The 19,592-nt window shown below is 35.4% G+C and overlaps 1 protein-coding gene across 1 annotated transcript in view; it reads right to left on the reverse strand.

Moving 5' to 3' along the window:
- SGCZ (sarcoglycan zeta) overlaps positions 1-19,592 on the reverse strand; it is a 551,451-nt gene that overhangs the window by 164,235 nt on the left and 367,624 nt on the right. Inside the window, exon 3 of the mRNA XM_080373912.1 lies at positions 14,746-14,847. Coding sequence (XP_080230038.1) covers positions 14,746-14,847 — 102 coding nt within the window. The remainder of the gene's footprint in view (positions 1-14,745; positions 14,848-19,592) is intronic.

Genomic DNA, 19,592 nt, shown 5'->3' on the forward strand with positions numbered 1-19,592 from the left:
ATAGATATCTATCCAAAGTGTTTGTGAGAGAGTGCATTTTCCAGATCACAGCTGAAGGCATCAGCTAAGCTCTCTGCTTAAACTTCCAACTGGGTTCATAAAGTATCAGGACCTTTGGCTTCATTTTAAGGAAGGGAATCAAAAGAAGGGGAATAGCTTGTTTAGTAGAAGTGAGAAACTGATTATTCCTACAACTATATGATCCAATTAGAACAAACTTTTACAATGAAACTTGTGGTGCTGAGGACCTAACATTAATACAAGTTTTTGGTTTTGAGGTTATTCCAGCTTAGTTTTGCAGATAAGACATCCATTTTACAGGATACAAGACCATGATGCTACATGTATAACAAAGGACAGTATTTGGAGAGGATCAGGAGAGGCACTTCAGTCTGTTAAAAAGAAATAAATAAAGAAGTCATTACAATGCTGTTTGTTTGTTTTTTTAATTTAAAAATTATTAATAAATCACTATAGAAAAAACTATTAAAATCACAAGTCTGCAGAACATCAAAATAATAATGCAAATGTCTATTGACCTTCATACAATTAAGAGAAACATTCATATGTTTAATATTTTTAGTTATTTGATCTAAGAGTAGTTTGCTTTAAGGGATAAGTGATGCAACAGCAAACTTTTGTACTCAGTCTCAGATGATCTGAAGTAAGTTTCTGTATGTACCTCATAAAGGATAATTTCATTACTGTGTTAGAACCAAAGGGCTTTGGAGTCTTTTGCCTGTAAAGTATTTTTTCAGCCTGTAACTGAAGCATGTGTTAGATTCTAGCTTGTACTCATCTACAGCTAAGATTTGGTTTGTGTTTATTTACTCTGTTTGAACTTGTTTTATTCAACAGAAGGGAATTTGGCAGCAAGGCTATATTATGCTGAATGCATCTGCAGCTCTCATTTATGTAGCACACCTGATCCTGGCCCAGCTGTCATGCATACCAGATATCTGTAGTCTATATATCCTTAAGTAGTTCCTATGCAGAAACTGAGATACATGAGATAAGGAGGCGGTTGGTGCCCATCTGGTTCTCATTGCACCAAGAGACAGGGACATGTGCAACATACACGGTCCCTGAATTGAAAACTGGGTGGAGAACTAAAGTAATATGGGTGTACAGAGATAACATCATCTGAGCGCTATACTCAATGTCAAAAGATTTATGTCTGTTACCGTTGCAAAAATACACACATGCAACAGAGTTCTTTGTAGAATGCCTCATTAGATACTGATTTATAGTATTTGAATTCACACATAAAGCATCTGTGCCATGCTCACCAGGTGCATCTTCCAACATGTTGTTTGGAAATTACACCAAATTGCTCAAGTCCACAGATTAAAACCCCAGACCAATAAACAACCACAACCATTAGAAAGATACCAAATAGTGAGAAATAGACAAATCTTAACACCAACTCTATTTGTAGTTACAAACAGTTTTCTTAATGTTCTTCTGACTCGGTGAAGCAAAATTGATAAATGCCTTAAAATGTTAAGAACAAAGTATGCAGTTAAGAAAAAAATGTAGTCTTCAGCTGGGAGAATATGGCCTTTTGCATACTTTACTGACAATATTTCAGGTATTCATATCATTTTTCTGTATTTTGTGTGTGAAAACTTTTGAAGCATTTCAAGCTATTCTTTTTCAATTAATGGGAGACAAACTTTGAGGAAATAAAAAGGAACAGTAAGTACCACAGCTAGGTATAACCACTATTTTTTTTCCACTCAACATACCTGTCTTTTCCATATATTTACCTGAATTTTTCCCTAGTATTCAGTCACCGCCATTTAATATAAGATAAAGAAACACCACTTTGTTCTTGCATCAGCCATTTTCAGCTCATCCCAGCACCTCATTTGTGCAGTACAGGAGTTCTACCAATTCATACACTAACATATAGTTTTCCTCACTTTCATAAGAACAAAATTACCTTGCTCTTGTTCATGCTGATCAATGAATCTACTCCATAAATTAGTATACCCATCAATATGAATCACAGTGTTTCAAAAAACTACTGCATGCTAGCAGAGTATATCTTGTAAGAGAAGCAGCACGTGCATCTTAAAAGAACACGCTGTAGTATCCCAGACCTAAGTTCATAATGATATTTTTACTAAAACCTAATTTTCTGCTTGTAGAATGTTGTTCCTGCAAAAAGTTGATCCACTTCCTGCATTTTCTGTGCCAGTGTTCTGGCTCAGCTTGTCAGAAGAATTGACATTCCAAAATGCCTACATTTTATTAAAATAACAATGCAAGTATGAAGCACTTTCCTTCTGGGATTTTGTAGTTAGTTAGTTTACTCAGAATGAAAGACCATGGATTTATAGGAAGATTCTGATCTGGTGGATACCAAAGGAGAAACTCAGAGACAAAAATAAACTTTGACCAAACCTTGTATTCATATATTAAGCCATTCTGTAATCCTAGTGTAAAATTCAATTGTCCTTTCTACTGAAAATTATTGTGGTATCTTTCAGTGACAATTACTTTGGACTGCCAAGTTTAGTATCAACAGAGATTTCACTTATACTAATGACAATTATGTACAACTTTGTAGTTTTAAAAAAATACTTGGGCTCCAGACAAAAAGAAAATTCACCATCAACCTACACCTGGCTACTGCAATTACCACTGAAACTTGCAGACTTCAGCAAGAGTATATACTGTAATAGCTGTTGCAGAATTGTGCATGACAGATTGCCACCCTAAATTAAGAAACTTTGTGAACTACAGTTACCTTCTTTGCAGAACAACTGGTTTGAATTCAGCTAAAGGTATAAATGAGCCTCTGTCTGAAGCCCAAGACCAACTTTACTGTAAATCCCCAGCTGTTGTACAATCATAATGCTGAAACCATAATTACCAATTCCAGTACAGGATGCTAATTTGTTCAGCTGCTTCCATTATAAGACTTCTGCTTTCCTTGCAAAGTTTCTTTATCCCAATCCCACCCATCAAATCCACCATTTCTAGTCTGAAGTTTTTGCCAGTCATTATTTCCAAATGAATTTCTAAAAAAACCAAAAACAAACCCAAACCAACTTGCCCTTAGTTTATACATCACACATCAATGCACTAGTTTACAGTTTTAAAGTTTTCTTTTTTAATTTGAAGTATTTTTTTCCAAGGATAAATCTCCGAAATATAACTTACAGACTTAGTTACCACCTTGACAATTTTATTGAAGTTTAATTCTAAGCTTTTTTAAAAAAAACAAAACTCTAAGCAAATCAGAAGAGTCTGATCAACACTGAGCTTTTAAAATCTAAATGTATATGGAAACAGTTCAAGTGTCTACAGGCTAGAGTGCATATTGCAGTAATAGCAGAGTTTTAAAATGTAACAGACACTACGTTCGCATTTCTAGAACAGAAGTATGCTGAAGGCCCAAGGTTAATACAAAGAGGATTGCACAGAATGCTGTTTAGCCAAGATGTTAAGTAGGTGGCATTGCATAGCTATAACAAAGAAGAGAGACAAAACCAACAACATAGACAGACCAACCACTTAAAAAAAATTAGGACCTATTTTTTCAAGAAGACAAGAGACACTGGGTGTCTCTTGTCAGTGGAGTATGCCGATATCAAAACCCAGAGGTCTGAAAAACAAACTTTTACTTTCTTCTTTTAGTTTCTTATTTCCTTAGCTTCACATAAAAGGAGAAGATTCTTAATGGGAAAAGAATGTTTCACATTTCATATATATGTTCCATGGAAGAATTGGAATATGCAAAAGTTAATGTTTATCTACAAAACCTACAGGAAATGATACTTGAGAAAGGACAGCATAATTAGATCCAAAGTTAGAAACTGGAAGAAAGCATAGAATACATTAATTTGGTCAAAATACAATCTGTTTTTTATTTTATCTGTAGAATGCACAGTATTTCATGTTACTTGTTAAAGAAGAGAAGATGCAATTTTCAGGTAATATTTTATTTGAAATTTTAATATTTTTTGATAAAATTAGTTCACTCATACACTTGGTAATGAAAATAATAGAAACTGTTTGCCTTTTTGCAATTCATTCATGAGGAAGCTCTTCACGTCAGTAAGGCTTTCAACTAATATTAGTACTACTTAACACTCTTGGATGCAGGCCAGTGACAAAACATGGTCCTTGCTATGGAATAATCAATGCTTCCATTTTATTTCTTGAAATAATAAATTTGAAACTGCTTTGGAGTAACAATGTTAACAAAAATTCAAGATCATAATCCATAAAATGATGAAATGTGGTGCTTATTTATTTTGCACCTCAAAAGGAGAACGATTACTCCATCTGCCTTTTTTAAGGAGGGATTGAATTAACCACATATTGAAGATCCATAAGTAAAAAATATAACTGATATACTTCTTGCACTGCCTAAAAAAGGAAAAAGGAAAAGAACAGTTTTTATTCTAAAATGCATTACTTGTTGGCTTACAAATACTTTAGTAATTTGTAATACTTTATTAAAATGCTTCTAGCATTTCTTGTATCTATGTACCTTCTGTACCTTACTTTAACTTGGTAATTCCTCATTACAATGTTGCAGCCACATTGCTTCCTATAACTGATGGAAGTTCAGCAGGTTTCCTGAGAAATTGATCTGGCAGCAGAAAAATTGAAATTTTAAAGTCATTGAGGGAGGGATTTCAGAACTATATAAAGGAGATTGAAGTTTAAGTCAGAGTACTAGATGGATGAGAAACTCCTTCAGGGAACAGTCAAAAATAAACAAAAAATGCTCTGTAAAAGCATTTTCAAAGCAGAAAATTTCATTACTGGTGACAAGTTGTTTCTGAAACTAGAGGTTTATAGCATAATATATTTCTTATGACAACTAAGGCTGTATAGTATAAATTAAAAAAACATGCTTGCTGTCTGGAATAAAAAGCTCCAATTCTTAAGACTGACCAATAATTTTTAAGTGTTGTGCATAAATACACAACTTAAATTTGATTGTTCATATGCAAAAAAAAAATGTAAAACAAGTGAATGTTGTTGATTATGAAGCACTAAAATCCAGCTTGGTTCTTACTGAATTGCAAGAAAATACAGAGCTCATTTCAAACAGGAGATGGACAGTCTTATAAATGCAATTCTTCTGCTATTTGCTCATAGTAGTCAGCTATCAGAAGCTGCAAAGGAACAAGAAATTTGTGCCTTTAAGAGAGCAATGGTGTCCTAATCAGGGACTGTCAAAACAGATGTGATGATTGCACTATATCTTATCTTGTGAATTTCACTCCAGGCAGTAAAGACTAACTCTTATTTTTTTTCATCTTAAAATCTGGAACATTCATTAATTTTCTCTATTATCCTGTAAGACACCAAATAGTGTGATTTGTCCCCAAAAATATGGTATTTTCCAACAGTTAGAAAGCAATTTTCTTGTCTTGCTTAGATTTTTTTTTCCTCCTGATAGAATATAGAAATGCTGACAACAATAATAGGTAGAAAATACTAACTCACAGTCTAAAAAAATACAGTTCTGATAAATTACATAAATAGGTAGAAGAACTATTTTTTCCAAACTGTCTCATCAAGCTCTGGAAGTAAGCTTCTATAACTTTACTGCAGATGTTATTAAAAGAAAAATTGCTTCAGAACTTAATTTTGACCACTCACATACCCTTTAGAGTAACAAGCAGATTTTGGGTTTGAATTTTTTTTGTATTTATTTTTACATATTATGAATGGTTTATCTGCTTTAAATAGTTTTATCATAAATGTTTTTTATAAGTGAGAAACATCATACAAAACACTAAATACACTGAAAGCAAAGCTGACAAAGTGAAAGGACTGTAATAATTCTGTTTCATTTCAAGATAAATTTTTTCTATATTTAATGGATAAAGCTAATTTTGTAAGTTGACTTGCACTTCTGCAAATTACACATTCAAACTCTGGGACAACTTCTGTTTCAAAATTAATACCTTGAGAATCTTTTTATATCCATTTTTGAAGCATTATATTTGAAGTTCTGATTTGATTATTACCCCCAATACTTTTGAGAGGTGTCTGATATGAAACAGGAAAAGAAAAAGAGTGTTATTATAAATGAGCTGGAAATAATTAAACCTCTGAACAGTTACAACCACAATCCCTTCATTATTTTTCCTGTTCTCTTTTGCTTCCAAAAATTACTTGTTCATACACTGCTCCTCCTAGGTTTTTATCATACACAAACTTGCTGAGAGTGCACTGTGCAGGTCCAGGTCATTAACGAAGAAATTAAATATTGGCCTCAGTACTGACCCATAGCACTAGTGACTGGCCTCCAGCTGAGCTTCATGCCACTGGTCACAAGCCTCTGAGCCCACCAGTTTAGCCAGTTTTCAGCCCACCTCACTGTCCTTTTAGAGTGTACATGATCAGTTTGCGTAGAGTATGTTATGGGAGACTGGGTCAAAAGCCTTGCTAAAGGCAAGATTAACAATATTAGTTGTCCTCATCCACTGGGCTAGACACACTGTTGTAGAAAACTGTCAAGCTGTCTCTCCTTAAGAAATCCATGCTGACAACTCTCAACAGCATTAGATGTATAATTTTATTGCATGAATATTCTTCGCTATTAGTACACTGTGCTTTTGGATATGAAGTAGATCTCCTAATTTAACACACTTTTTACAGTGTTTTTGGGGAAAATTTGTGTTTGCCTACAAAAGGCCTACAAGTGAGGGCACTGAACAGCCCAGCTCATGAGAAATATATTTCAAATTACCTCAGCAGCCCTCAAGCCAGGGTTCTCAGACTATTAGTATTTGGGGGAGATAAAATAATTTTATGTACTTTGTTTGTGCTTAATGGCTTACATGGATATTCCCCTCCTCCAACAACTGCCATTTTTCCCCCTCCCTCTAAGTTTTATGTGTGCATCCATAGTTCTATGGTTTCTAGGGAGGAGCAAAAATTAAGGTCTAGTTTAAGTTTATAAAATGGGATGCAACAGGTAAATGTTATTCTCCATGAAGAAAGATGGGTAAATTCCTGAATGAGGACATAAAGACATAAATTTTTCTCCTTTCTCCTTCTCTTGAAAGTTGTCTGCTTTTACATTCCTGCTTTGGATCAGATTTGCTATAGAAATGTTAATACAAAAATTTTCTTCATTTAAAAAATGCAGGATTTCTATAAGTAATTGCTTAGCTTCTGTAAATTGCAACTACATTATTTTAAAGTTGTTCAGGGGAAAAAAAAAAAGGTCATTCCTTAGCTTAAGGTGCCCATACAGTTAAAACAGTTAAACCAATATCAGTTTGAATGACTGTTAGGATCAGACACAGACAGAAGACATGAATGTCAAAGTGAAATATCACATTGTTTCACAGAAATTTACCCCAGTGGAATATGTATGTATTACACAAAGGAAGTACTTGGAAAACTGAAAATGCAATTGATACCAAAACCAACAACAAAACCTAGAAAAACAGTTGCTACTTTATTAACTTTCCCACATCCTTCTGCAGAAGTGTTCCCAAATCAAATTCAGTTCCTCAGGCTGGCGTAAAATTGGGTGGATATAGGCCACACATTACTTTATTCATGAGCTGTAATCAACCAAAGTAAAAGGCTTGGGTAATATCACAGAATTTTTAGTATAAAAAGCAGAGATCCTCCTTGACTGAACAACAAGTCATAGTAACAATAGGAGTACAGGTTGACATGAAAAAATGATGTGTTCAAAGGATAAAGTTGTTCAATTGGATGACCCCCAGATAGGTTTCAGTGAAGTATAGCAAATCAAGGACAAAATCATGAATCATGAAATTTCTTATCAGCTGTCAGTGAAAAGCGAGCACAGCCAACTCAATTTCAGAATAGCAGTCCCTACAGAGACCACCAACAAATATAAGAGTGACTTGTCCCTTGGCAAAGCTTGTGATTAAAAAAACCTTATATCTTCTTCATAGCCAATAAAGTAACACGGGGCTTTCAGTACATTGGAGCTACATCATGTTGAGAACCAAAATGACTTAAGCAGTCCTTTATGCCATAATGAGGACTTTATTCTTAGTGACAGGTGAGTGATCCCAAGGGCAAGGCTGAAGTGTAGGTATCAGAAAATTTAACTGAGGAGCATTTCAGATTTTATCTGAGAGGATTGTGACATGCAGTTGCAGAAATTAGCATTGCACTTCACACTGAGCAATAAAGGTGGCAGATTCCTATGTGCCTTTGTGATTCTTTTGATAGTACTAAAATGGTGAGTAATGACATCTCCTAACTGGAGTTTCTCTGATACCTATATACCTCTGTAGTGGTAGGACTGCAGGACTCGCACTAATTTTACTGCACAGTAATGGGGTATCATACAGAGCAGAAAAGAGAGTGGATATAGCAAATAGTTTGGCCTTGTATTTTTAGAAGATATTTCAGGGCTGGATGTGGGAACATTTTCCTCCTTCTCAACCACAAAATCAACATACTTGCAAGACCTAACAAAGGATTATGAACATGTTGCAAGAACTTTGGAACCTACAGCCCCGTCAGTCTCACTTCAGTTCCTATGAAGACAGTGGAGGAAATCTCCCTGAAAATCACTGCAAAGGAGATGAAGAAACAGAAGGCAACTGGGGAAAAAAATGAGCATTGGTTTAGTAATGGCAAGCAGCATCTGATTTGGTGGTCCTGTATAATGAGAAGACTAGCTTAATGGCCAAAATGGGTGGATGTCCTTTCTTAATTTCAGAAAGGCTTTTGATGTGATCTATGCTGATTCTTTATAACCCTTATCAGAGAGAAGCTCAACAAAGGCATTCTCTTAGAAAAGGAGTTTGGGGTTTTCACAAAGGCATCTAAGGCCCAAAGACAAACCTAAATGTGTACACCATGATGGCTGGAATTTACGAAGGTTAAGTTTGTATAATCATCAACATAGAATTAGAGAGACAGTGAAGAAAGAAAGAAATTAAAGAAATCTGTTGTAGAAGTGCTTTTATCAAGATTGATTCAGGTTTAGAAATAAAACAAAGTAAAAAAAAAAAAAAAAAAAAGCTCTCTAAATATTTATAAGGATATTCAGTCTCCAGAGTGGATATCTGAAGAGAAGGAATACCTGAAAGAAGTTCTGCTTTCAAACCTACCTACAATTAATTAGTTCTCATACAATGATATATTTAAAAGTACAAGTTTACAGACAGTTTTCAGAGCTTTCTGTGTTCAGTTAGAAGTTTACATGTATTCAGTGTTTCTTGTTTTGTAGAACTTTTTCTAATGACTTTTAACTAAATCATTAAATTCTGTTCTCTAAGGATACCTCTGGAAAACACATGCTCTCTAACTTCAGAGAATACACTTTTAACTTTGTAAATTGTACAGAAAAACCAAAGCAGTCCCCCCTTTAAAAAAGGGCAATGAGTTACTTATTTTATCTGCAATGGAAGTAATTTGACAAAGAGAAAACTTGATTTTCTTCAGCCCTTAAGAACTGTATCTGAGAATGAAAAAGGTCAATAAAGCCAAGAATACATTCTCAAGAAAACACCATAATAAAATGCTTTTATTGTCATATAACAAACTAATAAAACTGTACCTTTGTTGTTTCCATTCACAAATGCAGTAGTATGGATGCAGTAGTAGGATGATAAAGACATTTAGTTTAGAAGAACCGAAATATTGTAATAATTCAGTTACTGCATTATGTGCTATTTGATTTCATACATTTCAGTAATGGAACACTACAAAGAATGTAGTTTGCATTGTTTCTTTGCATTATATCAATGCAAGTGATATAAACATGGAAAAAATAAACATTTTCTAGATTAAATTTTCTGGTTTCAGACCAGTAATTTGATCAAAAATATATAGCTAGACCAACTATAGTAAAAGTGAAATTCTCAGTAAAATTAAATTCATGGAGTATACGTACCCTTGTTTCAGGGATATAAAGATGTCAATTCAGGAACAAATGAACCCTTACCAGCTCAGGTTTCGATGTATCACTGTATTGGGTTTGCATGGCAAGGTTTATGCAGCAGGAGTGCTACAGATGTGGCTCTATGAGAAGCTTCCCCTATGCCCTATGACAGTTGGCTTCAAGACAGATCTGCTGCTGGCCAAGGCTGAGCCCATCAGTGGCGGTGGTAGTGCCTTTGTGGCAATGCATTATAAAAAGGGGGACAAAATTACTGCGAGCAGTTTGTGAAGAACTGCAGCTTGTGGGAGGGACCCCAGGCTGGAGCAGGGGCAGAGTGTGGGGACCCTCCCCCTGAGGAGGCAGGAGCAGCAGAGACAGCATGTGATTGACTGACTGCAGCCCCCATTCCCTGTGTCCCTGCAGTGCTCAGGGGAAGGAGGCAGAAAAAACTGGGAGTAAAGCTAAACCTGGGAAGAAGGGAGGGGTGGGGGAAACGTATTTTAAAGATTTGATTTCATTTCTCATTATCTTACTCTGATTTGATTGGTAATAAACTAATTTCCCCAAGTTGAGTTTGTTTTGCTCATAATGGTAATTGGTGTTTGATCTCTCCCTGCCCTTATCTCAACCCATGAGCTTTTAATTATATTTTCTCTTCCCTTTCCAGCTGAGGAGGGGAGTGATAGAGTAGCTCTGGTTGGCACCTGGCATCCAGCCATAGTCAACCTACCACAATCAGTTCAAGTTCTGACATGCAATTAAACCATTCGATGAAACTACAAATTTTTGTGTGTGTGTGTATGTCCTGTGTTGGCTGTGATAGAGTTAATTTTCTTCTTAGTAGCTAGTGCAGTGTTGTATTTTGGCTTTGGTGTGAGAACATGAGATTTTGGGTTGGAACCTGTGGTTCTGTGAACACCACTAACTGAATAGAGTAGAAAGGTCAAAGCAAGAGAAGGGAAACAGCACCCCCTGAGCAGCCTTCTCATTTACACAACTTCTACAAACAAAACAGGAATGAATATTCAGTTTACCCAAGACTTGGATTTTTCATTATTACTTTCTGATAGAAAATTAAACACTGGCAGGAGAAAATATCACTAGATGTTTTGTTTTGGTTTTAAGAATTCATGCATATTTGTTCTCCAGCTCACTTAACTCAAAAAATATTTTAGCATTTACTTTTAATAGTCAGGGTTTTAATGAAGCAATCACAAGAAGACAGACAAATTTTGAACTTATATACAAAGTTCAATACATCTACATCTTTTCTGATAAATGCAGTTTAAGGTCCGCACTTAACCCTGCATAAATGATCTTACTTGAGGATCCAGATATGCTGCAGGCAAAAGCGGTAATTTCAGCATCTGTAAGCATACGTGAACCTTACCCTAATGAACCTGGTCACCCGTCACATTTAAACTGCAGCGGCGGGGAGCTCAGTTCAGCCTAGCTACTCAGCAGCCTGCCTGGGACTCTTACCAGCAGCTGTTCACTATCAGAATCAGATCTGAACCCTGCCCTATTAATGAACGTGCCTTATCAGCTCCAGATCTAGCTAACCAAAAGATGGCCCCGGCATATGTACCAGAACTCCACTCATGACTCAGCCATAGTATAGCACACTTGCTGCTGTACCCTTCTGCTGATACTGGTCTCCCACCTAACTCCGTGCTAAGTAACGGCAAAACGGTGCACCCTGACCTGCAGGGCTGAACACTGTACACAGAGGTTCACCCAGAGGCCATCCTACAAACCACATCACCAGTGCAGGGCAAATACGTCCATTCCACAAGTTTATTACTGAATATGTTACAAGTCATCTCAAGAAGTAATCGAACGATGCCATTTTAATGTCTGTACTCTTTTAGAAGGGAATGGGTAAATTTGCTTAAAGAGCAAACTCCTAATTTAGAAAATAAATAAGCAACATATGCATGTAAAAGACTGCAAAGACATCAGCTTCAAATGAGTTTTTGATTCCATTGTACATTTTAACTCTGCTATACATTAAACAAATCATTACTGTTTCTGTGGAAAAGGCAGGGAAAAACATTCCCCTCTATGTCACCCAAAGTAAACACTAATGCCTGGTAAGCAGGATAGCTCTTCAGAATCCACTGTTTGTATTGACTAGGTCTCTACTGACTGTAATGAGAGCACAGAAATTCTGGCTGTCTTTTAGACTTCTATGGCACCAGAGTCAATTCTGTAAGTGACAAAACAGCTAATGTCACATGCAGATGCCACACGTCTGGGCAAACACCATGCAGAGACATCACAACACCTTACCATAGAGCTTAATACAGCGCCAGAGTTTTTTTTTCATCATTCCCTCATGAAATTCACATTTGCATCCACACAAGTTACTGAAACTTTAGCAAAACTATTGAGAAAGTTGGCAGACTGGAATACGAAACTAGTTGAAATGCACTGCAAGATGAGTCTATATACACACCACTTTTACCTAGGTAACAAGTGTTTTCATGTTAATAGATATAAGTAGTCCTGCAACACCAAAAATATTTTAGTTGAAATACCTCGTCCAGTTAATGACCAACTCTATCTGTTTTCCTCTGCTGGTTTGAGGACACTTACTGACAGGTCTACCTGTTTTTCATGAGCCTCATAGAACTAGTGTGACTTTGTGTCATGCTACTGGTAGACTTGTGCATCCCATTCCTTTACAGTAGTTACATGTGTGTGCAATTTATTTCTGAGATTTGTTAGCAGCTCTGAGTAAATTAGAACCCTACTTGAGTCTCTCATTATCCTTACTTGAAACAAAAGTTTCCATGTTTACTTTAAGAGAACAAATGTTCTGCAATATGAAGCCCTGTGCAAGTAAATATCCCAAATGACAACTCTCACATACAATAGCAGAACATGGAACAATAATAGACACCATCTAACCACAGAAACAAACCAGGAAAAATGCACTATGACTGATTTTCTACTACCTTTAAGAAAATGGATTCTATACAGCCTAGAAATTTTATACCAGTTTCATAAAGTCTGCTATCGGAATATTCATACTAAAGAAGTTCATGCTTTAGGCACAATTTTAAACTGAATTGTTGTACGAAATATTAAGCTCTAAGAATGTCACAGTACCATCCAGGCTATCAGGCTGCAACAAGGTCTTTTACTATCTCATACCAGCATACTCTTCATACAGTCCCTCTGCTGCCTTCTCCTCATCTTGCCTCATCCAGAGGCCACTCTCTTCTCTTGCTTCTCCCTCTCTCCGCTTCTTCCTCAGCTGCTCTCCCTTCCTTGGCTTTCAACCACTGAACAGAACCAGCTACACCTGCACCTTATCTACATCAGCCAACCCACCGCCCCTGAAGCCAACCCACAGTTGTATGTTATCAATGCTAATTAATCCAGCTTCATTCTTCTACATAAGAAAACGCTTAAAATACTTAAATATAGACAAAGACAAAGTATTCTAGTTAATTCAATGAATTCTAGAGTTTCAAAATGATAAAGAAAATACTAGACAATTACAGAAACTACTTTTGAGGTGCTCACACTTTTCCATAGCAAGGTAGTATAGGAGAAAATAAATCCACAGCTGAAGGTCGCTTTTGTAGATGTCTTTTTAACTTCAGAAGGCAGAATCTAGCGTTATTGATTTACTCTTGGTAGCAGTGTTTGGTGTTTAAATGGTCATTTATGTACTTATGTGTTGACTGTTTTGTTGTTCCTCCCCCTCAAAATTCTGATCAATATCTAAGCTATAATATTTGCATTTATTTATAAATAATTAATTACATAATATTTTATTATAGATTTATCTTAGCTAGTTATTAATATTTTTAGCTACTATTATAAAATAAACATTAGGAACAATATCTTGTTACAAATTTAATGCATGTTGAGTTGAAAAGCCAAAAATATCTGTTCAATAATGTGATCAAAATTCAACATTGCTGGTGAATATACCTAAATATTGTAGAAAGATCTCATTTATGAATGTACTTGAGACTTTTTTCATATACATAGATAGACAGTTTTTAATAGATGGAATTTTCCACAAAGGCATTTAGGGTAAACATAATTTTCGTTCCTTTTTCAACTTTTGCAGCATGTATATTAAAGTTCCTTGCAGATGATTAATGAAACCCATTGTAACATTCCTCTCAGATCATAGGTCATCACTTACATAGTAAAAAGAACTTAAGAGATTTCCAGTATTTCAAAAGTTTTTTATAATTAATTGATGATGTTAGTATGAACAGCATGACTGAATCTAAACAAATGAGTTAAAATAAGCTACACTGATTTTCTGAATACATAATATCTTGGTTTTCTTTTTTCTTCTATAACAGCTTGCTGCTGTATGATAAAACAATTGCATTTAAGCAACATTAAAAATGGTTTGCTTTGAAAAAAATAAATCCTAGAGCATTATGCAGTTTAGAAGAGTTTCTGTACCTAATGAGGGGAGGGAAAAAACAACAACAACAAAAAAAGAAATCATACTAGCTACTACCAGAAAGAACTTAAGCATTTGCAAACCCATTCTTTATTTCCCTGCATTCTTGCAGATATCACCAATCTTGTTTTTCTGGAGTTCACATCAAATGAAGAGTCAAATGTTCCATTCCCAGAGCTGAGGTCATTTGAAGTAAAAAATATACATGCTTTGAATCTCCTTTTTTTAGGATAAGACATTTCTTTTAAGAAGCAAGCAAGGTTTCAGAAAAAAGAAGAAAAAATATTTTGACATGAAGGAAGCTTTCACTGTTAAGGTATTCTCAAAGCAAACCTCTACTGATTGCTAATTTAGGAGGTGTAAGAATTAAACTTTGTAGTTTGAGATGGAAGAGATAAATTTCTATTAGTTGTAAATTAAGAAAAAGATGAAAAACACCTACCTTTCGGGAATGGATTTCTTTCACGTATAGTGGAAGTAGAAATTCAGATATTCCTTCAAGTCGTATTCCTTTTTTAGTGACTCTCAAATTTCCCATTCCATCCTACAATCAATAATATATATATATTCACTTTAGGAAATAACCTTATCCAGAACAATCTACAAAGAACACAGTAACTGGCCTAAAACCTAAAATAATGAGTGCTGTCCCACTGTCACCAGCTCTCCTGGTGGTCTTGGACAGAAGCTAGATGGAGGGATTTATAGGCAAAGCTTCACCTAAGACTGAGGTAATAAACTGTGCAGCCTGATGGGGAACTGCGTGCATTATTCTTTGGCTGCACCTAATACAAGGATACAAATGTAGATCCTAAGTATTCCTTTACTGTAGAGGTGAAGCTAGATCTTGAATTACAACTGCTAAGTAAAACAATTAGTTAATTCCCTTTAAAAATATATGTAGCATTTCATAAAACAAACTATCCTGTTTCTGTAGTGAAATATTAAAAAAAAAAAATATGCCATTGATATGTCTTGAATTGACTGGTTTTGCTTTTCCCAGCAATTAAAATACATAGGAAAATATCCCATAGGAAGAAAGAAAAAAGGGGTTTTTTTTATTAGTAGTTCCTCATTACTACTAAGAGCAGGTTGCTGGTGAAAAGAACTTCAAAAATATTGAAGGTTATTTTTGATTGCTTGTTTTAATTTTTCTAAATAGAAAGAGGAAAGAGGTCATTGTAAAAATCTGGATGAAACAAGCAAACCAAATGATTCAATGTTCAATAAAATATAAGCATAGAAAAGTGACCATAAGGTTTCAGCTGTATTCTTACAGAAAAAACAATGAAACCTGCTTGATCATTATGAGACAGGATTATTTTGCGCAGCGATCGAAATTCAAGACTTGAATGCTTGTTACTATATTCCTGACAGAAGCTAATTCACTGCACAGCCAGTGGAATTCAAATTGAACCACTTAAGTACAAAATTAGAAAATTTAACGTAATTGCTGATTTTGATGCCATTACTGATTGTAGTGTAGCAGAACAGTAAGAACTTGAATTTCTTTTCTGTTTGCTGAATTATGAAACAAGTAACCTCCACTTGCTGGGCAGCTGTAAACAGCTGGATAACAGTGTCCCCAGCTGCTGTAGCTGAAGCTGGAAGAGAACACTGGATTAAACATTATGCTTATCTAAAAATAGTGTAGCCACTATAGCTATTCCCTTTCTAAAACAAACAATGATGTCAATATGTCAGATATTTGATTGACACCGCTACATCCACATCTGAAGAAAGGCTGTGAAAATGTTAACTCTTTTAAGACAATAAGAATTACATTTTATACAATGTAATTCAGCTGGTGTTATTTTCCAAACAGAACAAGGATATAGTGATAGATAGCTTTCCACACTATGACAGATTGGCAAAGAACATACTGTTTGGAATCATGCCTTCACATGTCAGTTATACGACTAGAAACCCATGTGCCTGTGACTACAGAAGCCGAAACTATCAGAGTCAGAAAATAAATGTAACTCCTTTCCAAAGCAGGGAACATACAGAATAACAAAAGCTACTGCTAAGGCTACCTATAATATAGAATATATTTGTTAAAGTAATATGGCACCAAAAGAAATTTACAGACTGTACTAGTCCATACAGTGTTTAGCAAAACTGGTAACTGATTACATAAGGCCAAGAACTGCTTTTTTTTGTGAGAAGTGCTATTTATATTCAAACAGTGTCATGGTTTAACCCTGGCCATCAACTAAGCACCACACAGCTGCTCACTCATTCCCTCATGGCGGGATGGGGGAGAAAATCAGAAGAGTAACAGTGAGAAAAGTCGTGGGTTGAGATACAGACAGTTTGATAGGTAAAGCAAAAGAGGTGTACACAAGGAAAGCAAAACAAGGAATTCATTCACTATTTCCCCTTGGCGGGCAGGTGCTCAGCCATCCCCAGGAAAGCAGGGCTCCATCACAGGTAACAGTTTCTTTGGGAAGACAAACATCATCACCCTGAACAACCCCCCTCTCCCCTTCCTTCTTCCCCCACCTGAGCAGGATGCCATATGCTATGGAATATTCTTTCGGTCAGCTGTGTTCAGCTGTCCTGGCTGTAGACCCTGTGTAAGCACTGTTCATCAATAATAAAAACATATTATCAACACTGTTTTCAGCAGAAATGCAAAACATAAGGCCATACTAGCTACTCTACCCAAGCCAAAACCAGTACAATATGACAGCTGAATTATCAATTAATGCTTGTTAAAGAAGTGGTTTTATTTTAAAATATGTTTCTTAAATCAAGAGATGAGACATCTGTACAAATCATTTCATACACAAAACTCAGGCATTTGTAGGCTTTCTAAGAGTGTAATAGGAGACTGGTGCTTATTTTGAAAAGGAAGCAAGATAAAGAAGTTCGACTTTTCTCTTGAATTTGCAGTCTACATTAATACCCATTAATTTTCATTAACAACAATCCTATTTTTCTATATATGCTATAGTAATAGCATATAAAATCATAATATGAAAGAATAAACTGAGAAAAGACAACAATCATGCTAAGTTTTTGGCAGTGAATAAATAAATATTCAAAAAGAATTAGGTACTGATTTATTGAATTGGATATAAACACATTTTCTAACTGAAAAGTTAAATTCAATATGTGGTTTTATCTGCTTCTGTGGAATGTTTGTAACTGATAGGCACACAAAATAATATTTATAATACAACTAAAAAAGAAGTGAAAATATACAAAGTCAAACTTTTAGAAAACTGGAAATGCTGAAATTAAGGTTGCCTGGAAAAATTCCATCTGCTCCGTCTTGCATGTATGTATGCGATAAAGTTTATAATTATATGTAATATTTATTCTCCTGAATCATAGCTAATGCCACACAAGGTCAGCACTAGTCTTAATAGGCAGCTACTCACTAATTTGCTTTGTCTCATTATTTTCTTTGCTCCACTTTTACTGTACTCTGTTAAAACCCTGCTTTGAAGACAGTACCGCCAATTTCTCTCTTGGCTTCTGTCCTTACAAGTGCTTATTACTGAAGTTACACAGTTCTTCACAACTGTTAATTAATTTTCAAAATACTTTCAGTGGCTCTATAGGAAGTGATACTGTTATTATGTTACTCTACGGGAAATGGAACACAGAAATTAATTTGTTCACTAATTTTTGATGCTTATCGTATTTTATTTGTTTGTTTTCAGCAGTGTAAAGGTAATTTGTATAGCAAATTTAAACTGCCAGAGTCTCGAGTCTTGTGTCTAGTGATAGAGCCTACTGCGTCCAAGAGGGCTTTCCCTTTTCTGAGTGATGTCTCTAAATCCTCATTCTTTAGTTCTTCACCAGTGAGCCATACACCTACCAGAGTCCAATAGTTTCAATGCAGACAGACTCTGGACAGATAGAAACACTCTAGTTTCAGTAAAATTACATTATTCAACATGAGAAGACAGACACTGCACTCTGGACCATAAGCCACAAACGGTGTTATAGCATATAAAAGTGAAATAGGGTGACTGTGACCTTAATTGCTTGATAAATGCAATAATCTTCCGAAGACTAACTTCCTGAAATGTGTAATGACTGGTATGAAATAAGACTATACAGTAAAATAAAGAAAATAGTCAGACATGTAGTACAACATGCCTAATGAGGCTCTTCCCATTCAAAGAATCACTGCCCAGAATGTTTTCTTTATCAATAACTCCCCACCCTGTTTAAAGCAGGTTTGGAACAAGAAGTTTCTTGTTTCATTGAGTAACAACTATGCTGTTATAGAGAAAAATCAAGGATTTTCAGAAGTAACATAACTTGGTTAAAAAGTTATTAGGATTGAAAAGATTAATGAGAGGAAGGTCCAGTCTTCCTGGCTCATTTAATGCACTTATGACCATGAAGATCATCTTAATGTTGAGGCTCTGCCAGGAAGATGAAAACTATTATAAAAAGATTTTAAAACAGATCCACAGAAAAAAATCTGTTCTAAAATGTATTTGCATTTTCCTGTAGATAAGATTTTTATGTAATATTATTAGTATAATTAATTTTAGATATTCCTTATGCTAATCTTCCAAATAAACTGCTTAAATTATTTAGGCTTTCCAGGCAATGAATACTCAGATTATCGTTTTGGTGTGATCAATTTTATTAAAGTGCAAAAATACACTTGAACGAACTATTCCAGTACTTTCTTACAATAAGTAGATGCCAAGTTCACATACTGGGGCTGGGTGAGATGGAGTCAGCTTTCTTCATAGCAGCCTATAAGGTGCAGTGTTTTGGATTTTTGATTAAAACAGTGCTCTTCACACACTGATGCTTTGGCTGCTGCTGAACCATGCTTGCACAGCATCAAATCTTTCTCTTTTCCCCTCTCTGCCGCCCAATAAGTATAGTGGGGACAGGGAAGGAGTTGGGAGGGGACACAGCCAAGACAACTGACCCAAACTGGCCAAAAGGATGTTCCATGTCTGTAACATTATGCTCAGCAATAAAAAGTGGTGGTAGAGGAAGAAGTGAAGAGGAGAACAGGGATTTTCTTTCAAGGTGGCCAATGCTTGGAGACTGATTGGACATCAGTCTGTTTGTATGAGGTGGTAATTGCCTTTGCATTGACTTATTTCCTCTTTATGATTATTTAGTATTATGTGATTATTCTCAGATTGTTATTCCCTGTATAACTTTTTTTTTCCCATGTAAGAAGATAAAACAGTGACTCTGCCTCATTTATTTTGTGCTTTTCCCTACCTGCAACACTATGAAAATACAATCCCCTCATCTTTACACCCGTAAATACATCTACTTTTCTGTTATTATTTT

The sequence above is a fragment of the Falco punctatus genome (assembly GCF_963210335.1).
Source record: "Falco punctatus genome assembly, chromosome: 1".
Taxonomy (NCBI): domain Eukaryota; kingdom Metazoa; phylum Chordata; class Aves; order Falconiformes; family Falconidae; genus Falco; species Falco punctatus.